At 38.7% G+C, this 14289-nt stretch overlaps 1 protein-coding gene across 1 annotated transcript in view; it reads right to left on the bottom strand.

Moving 5' to 3' along the window:
• Positions 1-712: 712 nt before the first annotated feature.
• The window catches only part of LOC138706587 (arylsulfatase B-like), a 115534-nt gene continuing 101957 nt past the window's right edge, over positions 713-14289 (bottom strand). The window contains exons 5-6 of the mRNA XM_069836079.1: positions 12125-12400; positions 713-6932 (exon numbers count right to left, since the gene is read on the bottom strand). Coding sequence (XP_069692180.1) covers positions 6075-6932; positions 12125-12400 — 1134 coding nt within the window. The 3' untranslated portion in view covers positions 713-6074. The remainder of the gene's footprint in view (positions 6933-12124; positions 12401-14289) is intronic.

The raw sequence follows: 14289 nt of genomic DNA, 5'->3' as shown, positions 1-14289 counted from the left end.
AAACATGTACATTATAATGTGATTTGAAATATTAAAGAAAAAAGGAAAGTTAATTGGTGAAGGCAAATAAAATAAGTGGATTAGTTGAAATAGAGATGATGATGTAATAGTTGAAGGGAATCCTTGATAATATTTATAAGAATAGACATTACATAATCAAAAGGAATGTGAAGTTCCTTAAGATAATTCCATGTGAATTTTGTAATAGAACCTCTACTGCCAAACAGCAAACCAATGACAGACCATTGTTTAAGAGGGACGTTGTACTTTTGAGAAAGATAAGGCAGACAAAGTTCATATATAGACTTCTTCTCAATATCAACTTCGGTGCCTTGATTTAGGTTCCTTTCGAAACGGATAGTAGGGTCAAGAACAAGAGCCCGTTTTAAGCGTCCGTTAATAGCAATAATGTCTGCCCGTCTGAAAGAACCATCTGATGATACACAATGTACTTCCTTATGAATCTCCCAATTTAAAGTTTTTAACGATGTCGCCAAAGCATGTCGTACACGATGATGTCTAGCATTGATCAGCAGCTCGCCTTTGGGGCATTGTCCAAGTGTTTCAAGCTCGCTACAGTCTGGATGACGGCAGCGGGTTGTGCTTAGAGTTCTGCCCGGTATTGCGCGAACCGCCGAAATATTGCTCGACATTTTTAAAGCATTGGACCATTCTGAGGAAGATAGGCCCTTTCGATTGCTCATCCATGAGTTAGCCTTGGGGAGATCACTTCTTTAATCACAGGATCTCAATTAAGTGTGGTGACCGCACGGGCCTACACCAAGTAGCAATAAGAAAGACGGCAATGCACTTTGTTACGAAACCAGCTGTACTCTCGCAGTGCCACCCCACCCCACGGGTCGTGACGCCATTTATACTCCATGCGTTCCAAACTTAAGGATGGTGACTCCGTGACCCTGGCCTAGGCCGAGGCCTGATAATAAGCACTTTATTATAATATTAGATAATAATTACTAGATGCTAAGGTACAAGTTACAAAAAACATGTTAAGACAGTCTTAAATCGTGTAGGGTATATTGTATTGTACGAAGGATGAAAATTTACTGTATATCTGTCTTCTCATTAATTTTGTTCCAAAATTATTTGGGAACATTTTGGTACTCTGTATTTTTTTTTACTGTAAGTTAAAACCGTGCCATGGAATACATAATCCACAATCATCCTCACTCTGCGAAATCCCGAGCAAAACCTCCAGAACAAATAATAAATTCTAAAAGTTGTACGTATTTTTGTTTGTTAAAGACTATTATGAGAATGACAGTGGAGTATGTCACTTTTGACAAAAATGAGTTGAATGTATTTTCATGTGTAGGTTGTTGTCCTTTATTTTTATTAGATATATTTTAATGTTGCTACATAATTTTCCTTGTGGCTATATCAATTAAAAACCTAGTTTTATAACTGTGTATTGTCCCCTGTTGAAACACAATTAATTCTGAAAACGTTACTTACTTTTAAATTTAAAAAATCCTCTACACCAAAGATACGTTCCATTTCACCCAAGCTTTTTACGATTTTCTAGATCTACCGTCCAGGGCAAGTGACTAGTTTTCCACCAACTAAATACAGCTCTGTCTGTACACACATACAAAGTTGAAGGAAACGTATTAGCTACATTAATTCACAGAAGTTACAGATGAGATCATTACTATCAAATTCTGTCAAATGTTTATATGCGATCAAACCAGAGTTTAAACCACAGTCGCATTTGTCAACTTCTAAAATACAGCAAACTTTGAATGTAAATGTGCAAAAATGCGACAACCACATTGGACTTCAGAAACGAAGATGGTAATGGAGAAAATGAAATTAGAGATGTGTTTGAACTAATCTGAATTTAAATGAAATGCTAATGGCATGGACAATGTTAAAAAATGTGTTGAGCAATAGATGTTCGGGAACTGATTTCAAAGAGTTGATGCAATTCATGTAAGTTAAGCAAACAATTTCTTCTGAGGATAGCTCACAGGCTGAAACTAGTCAACAAGGTAACCTAGTTAATTAACACGTGAAAGCATATAATATATACAGTAGAAGCTCTTAAGTTCGACAGAAATCAAGTTCGACATCCTACAGTTCGATTGCTTACGTAGGAGAATTAGACACGCCCCTATACGGGCACTAAGAAATGGATTTGTCATTTGAATGGGAATTGGTTCTGTGTCTTGTAGTGATACTTTTGTTAAAGGAAAACGGAATATATTATTGATTAAAACATCCATATTGATTACTGATTTTAAATTAATGAACTCTTCTTTTTCTATTTGAGAATTGTGCCGTTTGTGAGACGGAACTGTCGAAACCCACTGTGGTACTAGAAGCACATAGACAAGTCTCGGGGCGGGCAGGAAATGCAAGTATAGTACTGTATTCGTTGACGGATAACCAATAAGAATTTCTATTCATTTCACCTGCCACACCCACTACCCTTATTGGACTGAACTTTCAATTCTGTTCTGTCGAGCTTAGGAGAGTCCACTGTAGTTTATATTCCGAAGTGACATAGTGTTAAAAGTTGTGTAATGAAGATGTATCATTTTTTCTAATTGATTTATGTAATTCCATCGCATACTGTAAATTGCGAGTGAGGATTTAGTTGCATGAATCTTGTAAAAACTGGAATTAGAAACCGCCTTTTGGCAAAAAGAGTTAGCACTCTGCTAACAATAAAAATTGAAAGGCCTACTGGTAAATAATTTCAATATTTATAGTGCCCATAAAATAACGTATTTTAATGTGATGTATTTTTTAGTGGGTTATTTTTACGACGCTTTATCAACATCTTTGGTTATTTAGCGCCTGAGTGAGATGAAGGTGATAATGCCGGTGAAATGAGTCCGGGGTCCAGCACCGAAAGTTACCCAGCATTTGCTCATATTGGGTTGAGGGAAAACCCCGGAAAAAACCTCAACCAGGTAACTTGCCCCGACCGAGAATCGAACCCGGGCCAATTTAATGTGATGTAAATTCAGAAGTAATTGTTTCTAAACGTAACTACTTGTAATGATTTACTTACATAAATATAGTCCACACCTGTGGAGTAACGGTCAGCGCGTTTGGCCGCGAAACCAGATGACCCGGGTTCGAATCCCGGGCGGGGCAAGTTACCTGGTTGAAGTTTTTTCCGGGGTTTTCCCTCAACCCAATACGAGCAAATGCTGGTTAACTTTCGGTACTGGACCCCGGACTCATTTCACCGGCATTATCACCTTCATTTCATTCAGCGCTAAATAACCTAGATGTTGATACAGCGTAAAATAACCCAATAAAATAAGTAAAATACATAAATATATCTGTAGTGTGATAAGATGGGTTGAAAGTAATAGAACTCCAAGAAACAAATTACACAACTTTTTGTTTCTGTATACTTTATTAATTTTATCTTTCTCCACAATTACAAATATTTATAAAATTGCACAACCATTTCGCAATTTTCACAAATATAATTTTTCATTTGTGCATTTTTGCGACAACTATTTATTTTCTAGCTTAAATCTTGGATCAAACTCTATGGAAAATTGTATTTATTCACTTGACTGACTTGCAGAGATGTGGGTATAATTATTCTATTAGAGGTATCCTGGCTGCAACCTTCTCAGCTTTCTACAGCAACGTTATAGCCGAGTAAAATTGCAATTCATTGTACGCAACACCCATTGGAGACGTTCAGGCGCTACAGAAGCGTGTCTTCAATGCCTGTCGGCACATCAGAGACCAAACAGGAGTGTTTGAAAAGTTGTGTGGTTCTCTAAGATGTTGAACAGAAGGATGTGTTATGATGAGTGGAAATGACATCAAACATCTGATACGAACAAGTAAGTTCTAATGTCTTGGGAGATATTAATTTCAGGACACATGTTTATTTGATTTTTTTATTTGTTTTGATCAGTTCTACCACCTCTTAAAATAATACATCATTTATAACCTATAATACTACTACTACTACTACTACTACTACTACTACTAATAATAATAATAATAATAATAATAATAATCATCATCATTGCATGTATTGGCCTAGTGGCCCGTTACGGTCTCTTGCCAACGCTTAAACGGTCTGCCCAAGGATCTCTTTCCCACAGGATGGTAATTTAAAATTTGGCGTGGAATTCTAGAACGAGGCATTCTGATGACATGTGATCTCCAGTTTTGTCTGTATTTCTGTAGGTATTCCGTAATCGGTTCAATCTGCAGTTCTTTCATAATGTCAAAATTTCTAATGTGATCCATTCTCGTGTATCCCGCTGTACGACGCATAAATCTCATTTCTGCCGCCGTTAATCTTTGTAAAATTTAACTAGATATGGTCGTCTCAAAGTAAGAAGCCTTAAGTGAATAAAAGGAATAAACGGATTTTAACGAATAAAAAAATTACACTAAATAGATTTTCGATTAGAACAAGGCCCTCCAAAATCTTTGCGGCGATTAGCTCAGCAGGTAGGACTGTCTAAAACTTCAATTCAACACGCAACTAGATTGTTGAAGTTAAAATCGTACAAATCCCATGTAGTGCTTTTGCTCTCAGACAACGAGACTTTTTTTTCCTCACTAATGGTTGGTACTTGTCTGTTGGACATTTACCCATATAAAGCCAGTTGTGTAGATCAATTATTACAGATAGAGTCGTTGCCCTGGATGCGCCATAGGAGGCTGGTCTACACTACACCCATGATGAGATGAGGTGATGATGGAGATTTGTTGGTTTGCGATAGAGAAACCGGAACTTCCGGTGAAAACTTCTGTTACCTGGACCATGGGCTTGCCCAAACAAGTTATAAATCGGGGGTACGACGGAAATAGGTTGACCAGACGTCCTCTTTTGTCCGGACATGTCCTCCTTTTTAGGCTTTTGTCCGGGGTCCCGGCGGATTTTTAAAAAAATCAAGAAATGTCCTCCTTTTCGTAACTTATATGCCTGATATTTATTATCCTTCTTTTCGTAACTTTTATGCCTGATATTTTGAAATTATCTGATTTGACGTCTTTTTCAAGTAATTTGACAAGTAGGTGGCAGCAGCAACGACGGAATGTAGCCTACTCTTTGCCAATGATCAGAACTCTTTCTTGTTATGGTCGTTACTCAGAGGTATCTAGTAGATCGAGAGATCGAGTCGACCTCGGTAGCGCAGTGGGTATAGCGCTGGCCTCCTGCGCTCGAGGCTGCAGGTTCGATCCCGGCCCAGGTCGATGGCATTTAAGTGTGCTTAAATGAGACAGGCTCATGTCAGTAGATTTACTCGCATGTAAAAGAACTCCTGCGGGACAAAATTCCGGCACTCCGACGACGCTGATATAACCTCGGCAGTTGCGAACGTCGTAAAATAAATCATAATTAATCGAGAGATCGAGGTGAGAATGTGAATCTAAATATATATTTTCTGTCCTCTTTAATAATTATAGTTTCCTTGAATTTCATATGTAGCTAACTGTAAAATCATTATTATTAAGTTTATTCATAATTATGTTGTAATGAAATAGATATTAACATATTTTAAAGTATAATTTAAGGCTAAATCTTTACTGTAAATATTTTGTAATGAAATAGATATTGACGTAATTTAAAGTATAATGTGGGCCTAAGCTTAAATCTAAGTATACATATTTTATGTCCCCTTTTTTTTAGAACAATATCCTTCTTTTTAAAGCTTTGTGTCCTCTTTTTTTATCTATGTGAATCTGGTCACTCTACCCGGGAATGGAACCCGGGTCAACAAGATTATAAGTCTAGCGCTCTAGCTACTAGACCACCATGGCGGCTAGACTATGAATGAAGGATAAAGGAGAACATCCGACAAAAAAAAAATACGTAGCGTAATGGAAGTAAAATTGAACTACAGAAAGTGTACGGGAACGTGCTGAAGAGATGTGAAACATGCTTGAATGCAAACGGTCACTATTTTCATTATTTGTAACAATAAGGTAAGCATTTCTTATTTGAGTTTATCTTGCCACAATTACGATCAAAGTTTGGTGGCAGACGAGATATCTCTATAACATGCGGAAGCCGCTAGGCTTCAGCTGAGCTGTGGTGTTTCGTCTCCGTCCACTCCGTATTATGACGAAGCCAAAGTTCCGTTGTTCACCATAACTTCTGGTGCAGTGGACACTTTATTCCTAGAAATCCACAAGATATTTGGCTGATGGAAGTAATCTTCAATATTATCAAGTGTGCATCCAAATGTCTCGGGTAAAAAAAAGTACACAAATATTGTACATATTACACTTGACACTCCAAACAAAATGAAGAGTCCATGAATCCCTAACGAATGCAAGAGCCATGGATAGATTTTATCGGCAGCACCACTAAAAACATTCGATATCGCCACTATTGAACCAAAGAGTTCTCCTCTTACTTTGGCTGGCAGAACCTCTCCGATCATTGTGTAGGCCAAACAATATATTCCGAAAGTGTTTAAGGACACGTAAGATGTTATTAACACCACATTGATCCATGCCTCTGTCTGCACGGATAAATTTGGGATATGTCTAAGGTACAGAACCACTCCTGCAGCCAAAGCAAAGGCAGACGAACCAAGTCCAGACAAAATTCCGATGGTTCTTCTTCCAACTCTGTACATAGCCGCAGCTGAGATTATGAGGGAAATAACGCGTGCAGTCGAGAGTAAAATCGTCATGGTGAATTCGTCAAATGTATCGTATGTTTCTCCTTTAACTTTGGAGAGAATGTCCACTGTGTAGAACATGACGATGCCTAGTCCACATGGAATCTGAAGGATGTTGAAGACTAGAACTATAATGAAGGGCTTGAGGATAGGAGGGGCCAAGTATCTCTTACAGTTGTTGACGAAGCGACCCAAACAAGCTTTTGCGTTCCAACGATTCAGGAAAGGTCGTCTTTCTTCAAACTGCGTCCGAAATCTCTGTGACAGATTGCGTAGATCTTGCATTACCTGCAGAATCAAGAACTTATGTGGGTTTTCTTTAAGATTCCAAGTGAAAAATTATTAACTAAATGTATTTTCTAGGAAATTAATCAATATGAGATGTATTACGAAAATAAATTATAAGGCAACACTGAGAAGTCTTTCTTGTGTTAGAAATGAGTTAAATATTTGAAACTAACAAGCAAGCATTCTGACGGGGGCAGATAGAAAAGTAAAATTTTTTTCTTCTACCATGTTAATAATGTCAAAAGTAGTGCATATATAAATTTTGGCCACTCGACCGCAATTACAAGACCGTCCGGAAAGTGATTTTTCCTGGGGTCGTTTACAGAAAAAAAAAAGCATAATTTGCATGAAAAGATTTATTGAAACAGACACAGCAATTGTTGCGCTATTTGTCAACGTATCCCTCACTGGATTTTTTTTTAAATTTCAGTAGGTTATTTTACGACGCTTCATCAACATCTTAGTTATTTAGCATCTGAATGAGGTGAAGATGATAATGCCGGTGAAATGAGTCCGGGGTCCAGCACCGAAAGTTATCCAGCATTTGCTAATATCGGGTTGAGGGAAAACCCCGGAAAAAAAACCTCAACCAGGTAACTTGTCTCGATCGGGAATCGAACCCGGGCCACCTGGTTTCACGGCCAGACGCGCTAACCGTCACTCCACAGGTGTGAACCTCCCTCACTGGAATTGAGACATTTGTCATTCTATGGGATCAATTTTTTTATCCTTGTGTCATAATCAAAGCTCGGAACTTGGGGACTTGTGTCTTTGCACGTGACTAAGCGACCGGACTTCAATGTCAACATACTCCCGCTTCCAGCACGGAGGTACTGTCAGGTCTTCTACAAAAGTGGTTTCTGGCTCCGACAACATATTGATTATATTATGGTAGGTTGAAACACGTAATTTCATAGCATATATATAATAAAAATAAACATGAAAAATATATCAAATTTACACGTAATTTCATAGCATATATATAATAAAAATAAACATGAAAAATATATCAAATTTACTGTTCTGCTGTGTACATTTTATTACAGTGTATGACTACCTACATTCGAAGATTTTTCGGTATTAGACTTAAAATACTGAATTTTTTTCACTGTTACTGTTTTTCTGTTCGATTTTCAGCAGTTGCTAGCTGATCTCGTATCTGAGAAATAGTTTTCAATTAGTGTGTCACTACTAGAGCAGGTCCCTCTACGCCTCGATCCATAGCTATGAACAGATTTTTCTCCAATTTGAGGGACTGCAATGCCTTTCAATGAATTCCGTTTCCAGCCTCTAGTTTGTGTGTGGCACAACTTACAAAATATAAACTCTCCATTCGAAAAAAATAATGTATCTCCTCCGAATTTTCCACGAAATTCTGCATCTTAAATTTAAAACAAAATGTATTTTTAAACTTCTATAATACCCATTCAAAATAACACGTATTTTCTAGTTCCTCAAACAGACCGTTTACCTTTAATTCTCTGAATGTCATTGGATTCGACATAACAGTTTCTTCGTCCGTCTTCCTGTCATTAGTTGTGGCCACTTTCTTAGTACATACGACTGTCCCTGAGCACTTGCAGCGTGAGCTTTGTGTACGTTGTACCTGTAATCTTACTCATGCACACGACACAAGTCCCCAAGTTCCGAGCTTTGGTCATAATAGTCAGCCGCCTGGGATCGGAACCAGCGTTTGACAGCCGTCTGCACCTCTCTGTCGATCCCATGATATAACAAATGTCTCAGTTCCGGTGGAGAATGTGTTGAAAAATAGCTCAACAATTGCTGTGTCTGTTCCAATAATTTTTTCTAATGAAATCGTGTTTTCTATCTGTTAACGGCCCCTGGCGAACTTATTTTTTACGGTCTTCGTAATTGCGGTCGAGTGACCAAAATTTGTATAAGCACTTCTTTTGATATTATTAACATGGTGAAAGAAAAAAAAATAACTTTTTTATTTGCCCCCATCAGAATGTTTGCTTCTAAGTTGTATACGAATATTTAAATTGAAAGATGGCGGTAGATGCAAGGTTATAAAATAAAATGTATTTAAATCGGAGATTACTAAAACTTGGTACGTCCTTGATTAAAAAAAATCGTCAAAATAATGTTAACGCGCCATCGGCCTGCACAACATCCAAAAGTCGTAAAGTGTAGCCTATGTATTTAATGTCTATCCACTTCACTTGCGTGATTCGGGTTCTGCATATTGCGGATAGATGGCAGAATTGTGATCCATGTTCAATTTATACACCACTTCGGCGGGCCATGCTGTACATAATTAGTAGACATCGGGAGTGCGGGCCCTAATATGGCGATTGCAGTTGACTATGCAGACGGGTATAGAGTATGACGTAAGTCTCTCTCGCCTTTCGCCGTACTGTTCCGTTCATCGAACCCGGAACATTCAGAGTGTGTTTAGCTGTCATACTGAAGAGCTGCGTGTGTGAAATGACGCATATTACAATGCCTAAAACAACTCGTTCACGAAGTGCAATACTGAATAATTTAGTAGAACAATTCGGACGCGATATATTTAGGCTATAATAGAAGGAGAAAGTGTTGTATGTGTCGTGTGTAATTTCAGATTATTACGAACTAAGAAGTACTATTTTGAAAGACACTGTAATAGTAAAACACACAAGGAAAATGTTGAACGCAATTCAAACAAAAACCAATCGAGTTCAAATAGTGGGTCACAATTCAATATAGTTTTATGTAACATGGTACACACAAAAATTCCATTCAGAACTTTGGACAATCCCCACTTAGATCATTTCTGGTAAAATACACAAATCAACATATTGCAGGAGAATATTTACCAATTTCGTACCAGAATACGATTGCCAAAATTCGAGAAAACGTGAACGATCAGAAAATATATGGGTTTCAGTTGATGAATCTACAGACGTAAGTAGTAGATATGTGGCAAATGTGGTGGTCGGTATACTTTTCGAGAACTGTGTAGGGAAGAAATTTGTGCTAACTTCAGAGAAACTGGAAAAGGTAAATCATGCAACGATTGTCCAAGTTTTTTATAAGGCTGTGCGCCTTTTATGGCCGGAAAGGATTAAATATAATAATGTACTTCTTTTTGTCACTGATGCAGCTCCATATATTATTAAGGCAGCAAAACAACTTAAAGAGCTGTATTCCAACATGGTGCATTTAACTTGTCTGGCGCACGGACTGCAAAATACCGTCGACATCGCATCAATTACATAAGTACGAAATGTATGATTATTGTATGTATGCAATTCATATACGCAAGACTGTACTTCTGAAGCCTGCACAGTGAGTTGCTTACCTGAGAGTTCAGTACACTCGCCACGGAACGCTCCAGTCATACTTAACTTGACGGTAAAAGGCCCGCACTCCCGCGGTTTAATAATTAGTATCTGTCGTGTACTAATGTGAGTGTGTGTGTGTGTGTGTGTGTGTGTAGGTGTAGTGTAGGGAATGGGTGATGATGATGATGATGATGATGATGATGATGAAGATGATAGGAAAGGTAACAGTGAAGCACTGATGAACATTACCGGTATTTCCGCATGAGTATATTTCATTGTTAATTAGTGATTAACTGTTAAATATAGTGATTCGATTGGTGCTCATTGCATTTCCACATTAGTGTTTATTAGTGACTATTGTTCCGCACTGCTGCTCATTGTATTTCCACATTAGTGTTTATTAGTGGCTATTGTTCCGCACTGCTGCTCATTGCATTTCCACATTAGTGTTTATTAGTGACTATTGTTCCGCACTGCTGCTCATTGTATTTCCACATTAGTGTTTATTAGTGACTATTGTTCCGCACTGCTGCTCATTGTATTTCCACATTAGTGTTTATTAGTGACTATTGTTCCGCACTGCTGCTCATTGTATTTCCACATTAGTGTTTATTAGTGACTATTGTTCCGCACTGCTGCTCATTGTATTTCCACATTAGTGTTTATTAGTGACTATTGTTCCGGAATATGAAGTGAACACAGTCACAGGAGCTCAAAGTTATGCAGACGCTGCAACGTGCGAGAGAGCAACGTGAAACTTCATTTCTGATATGACTGTATTTCCCTCCCTCCATTTAGAAAACTGTCGCGCCGTCTCGGATCGGTCTCCCTCTCACAGTCGAACCTTCTCCTCTCTCGAGTCGACGAGCTGTCACCATAAAGGTACGGTCACACGTCGCTATTATACTTTTGCAGCGCTACTTTTATACTGCAGCTGCAAAAGTTAAGTTGGTTTCGTGTTCATACGTAAGCCAAAAGTAGCGCGGTACACGCTACTTTTCGTGCTGCGCAACCCGAGTGCTGCAAAAGTTGCAACTGGAGGTTGCGAGTCTGTTCACACGCAAGGCGCTACTTTTGCAGCCGCAGTCATGCTGCAGGTTTCCATCTCCGTGTTGACTTCTCAATATACATTTTGTGGTTATGTTTGCGTTATTAAGAAACTCATGCGAAAGCTTACTTATCTATTATTTTCTTTTCTGTCGTATCTAGTATTCAGAAATTGACATTATTTTCACTATAAAGCTTTTAAAAACGCCTATATACTTAAATGATAACCAACAGTATATTCACGTAATCAATGTTGGCAACCCTCCTGTTTGGAACTACGCTACGGAAAATTTAAAAAATGAATTATATCGTCAGCAATTATGCTCAGACTGTGTTGTGTATTTAATAACTGTTACAAATAATTTATTTTCATCACATCTAACATTAAAATATATCCAAACAATAAAAGTATCATTGGCACATTTGGGTGGCAACACTGGTCGCAACCGCAGCAAAAGTTTCAACAAAACTGATATCAAAAATGCTGCGGCTGCAACCCTGAGAACCGTGTTCACACGTCGCTACTTTTAAGCTGTGCGCAGCATGGAAAAGTAGTGGGCAGCAGGTTCGGCAGCCGCTACTTTTCGGGTTGCACCGTTGTTCACACGTCGCAGTACGAGAGTTGCGCATTTTTTTGTACTGCAGCGCTGCAAAAGTAGCGACGTGTGACCGTACCTTAAAGTAACTGGGCTGCACGTATCGTATTCGGTCACATGGCATAGTTTACGGTAATAAGAAACACGTTATGGCAAAAACTCTCCAATAGCGGCTTAAACCCGAAAAAATACAAAACTACGAAGAAGAAAGAGGATTACTTTTGCTTGACCTTTTCCTAGTCCACAATGCAGGACTCACCTTGGCTTGGCTGTCCGGTCCCCACACCCAGGTGAGCGAGAGCTCCGCTTCCACGAGGCGATTCTTCTTGACGAGGAATGTTGGCGACTCTGGTATGTAAAACCAGAGGATGAGTAAGTTGAAGATCAGGGGCGCTGTGGCGAATGCAGCGGCGACGCGCCAGTGCAGGGCTGCACCCATCGTGCACATGGCCAGCACCCCGATGGCCCCGAAACTGGCACCCAGAACCAGGACGGATCCCCGGAATCTGGGATGTGACAGTTCATCGTACAGAACCTATGAAGTGCAAAGCGTGCTCTGAACAATCTGCTGTTTTCTCGAGATTAACTTCATTTTTTCTACTAAAAGATTAAGTTGAGCTATAAGCTTAGTGGTTCACCCCTCTCTGCTCATCTTAAACGTCTGGATTTAATATTCCTAATTATGTCAGGTGAAGAATACAATGCGTGCAGTTCTGCGTTATGTAACTTTCTCCATTCTGCTATAACTGCATCCCTCTTAAATCCAAATATTTCCCTAAGCAACTTATTCTCAAACACCCTTAACCTCTGTTCCTCTCTCAAGTGAGGGTTCAAGTTTAACAATCATACAGAACAACCGGTAATACAACAGTTTTATAAATTCTAACTTTCAGTTTTTTTGAGAGCAGACTGGATGCCAAGAGCTTTTCGACCAAATAATAATAGGCATTTCCCATATTTATTCTGCGTTTAATTTCCTCTCGAGTGTCATTTATATTTGTTACTGTTGCTCCAAGATATTTGAATTTTTCCACCTCTTCGAAGGATAAATTTCCAATTTTTATATTTTCATTTCGTACAATATTCTGGTCACAAGACATAATCATATACTTTACTTTCAAACCTATCGCTTTACTTGCTTCAAGTAAAATTCCTGTGTTTTCCCTAATCGTTTGTGTATTTTCTCCTAACATATTCACGTCATCCGCATAGACAGGCAGCTGGTGTAATCCGTTCAATTCCAAACCTTGTCTGTTATTCTGGACTTTCCTAATGGCATACTCTAGAGCAGCCGTGGCGAAAATGCGACTCACGAGCACATTGTGGCTCGCAATGATAGCTGTGCATTTCCTTTGCTTCCTACCTTCCCCAACCCCCACCCTCTCACTCACTGGAGTCAAACTCCGTTCCATTTGTATTTGTCTCTGACCTGCGAGTAGTGTTCGTCGCAAAGTCTCTCTCGAAACCATGTACCTCTACAAAAACGAAAGTTTCAAGTAGGATGGGAGGACGCATTTTTTGCTGCCAATATGGAATATTAAATGCATGATTTGTTCACAAGTATTACGAGGAAAACGGTTGTATAACATAAAATGGCATTATAAGTTACTACATGTTATTGATGAAACATTAAAAGGTTAAGTGTTACTGTTACTATCATCATCATCATCATCATCATCATCATAATCATCATCATCATCATCATCATCATGATCATCATCATATCTGTACGTCGATCCCTTTTCAGTAGATGTACGAATAATGCGGTTAGATCTTCAAGTTAAACTCACAGATTTACAATGTGATGTTAAATGAAAGCTAGATGTAAGGACTTGACAAATGGTGAACTTTTCAAATCTTTCGAAAAAAATAAATATTTGAAGCTTCGTTCTTTCGCTTGCTCTGTTGAAGCCATGTTCGCTGTAACTTACGTTTGTGAAAAATTATTTTCAACAATGAAAATAGTAAAAACCAAATTTAGATCACGACAGACAGAAAAATATCTTTGTGATCAACTACGACTGGCAGTAAGTGACTTAATTCCTGATTTTGAAACTCTGTCGCAGAGACATTCTGAAGACAGTTAATTTTAGGTTGTGATAATGTGTCCTAGGTTTTCTTGTTCATTTCTTTCTTCGTTACACGTACTAAATATTAATTTGTAGTCTTGTACTGTATAAAATTTTATTTATGTGCTTGAAGTAAGGAAAATGAAAAACAGTTAATAAGTCAGACAGTTGCTTCACTTCCCCTTCGGGTGCCCGCCTCCCTCCAAAGGTGCTATGCACGTTGCAGGTTACACAGTGGCTCGGCGCACGATCGAAATTTCGCCACGGCTGCTCTAGAGCAATGGCGGGCATTCCTGCGGCATTGCCGCAGTGACGTTAGACCTCAGCGAAGCATCAAACTTACCCCCTACCTTCC

The sequence above is a fragment of the Periplaneta americana genome, chromosome 9 (assembly GCF_040183065.1).
Source record: "Periplaneta americana isolate PAMFEO1 chromosome 9, P.americana_PAMFEO1_priV1, whole genome shotgun sequence".
Lineage (NCBI taxonomy): Eukaryota > Metazoa > Arthropoda > Insecta > Blattodea > Blattidae > Periplaneta > Periplaneta americana.
Note: the sequence above shows the minus strand (reverse complement) of the source record. Positions and strands in the feature narration are given on the sequence as shown.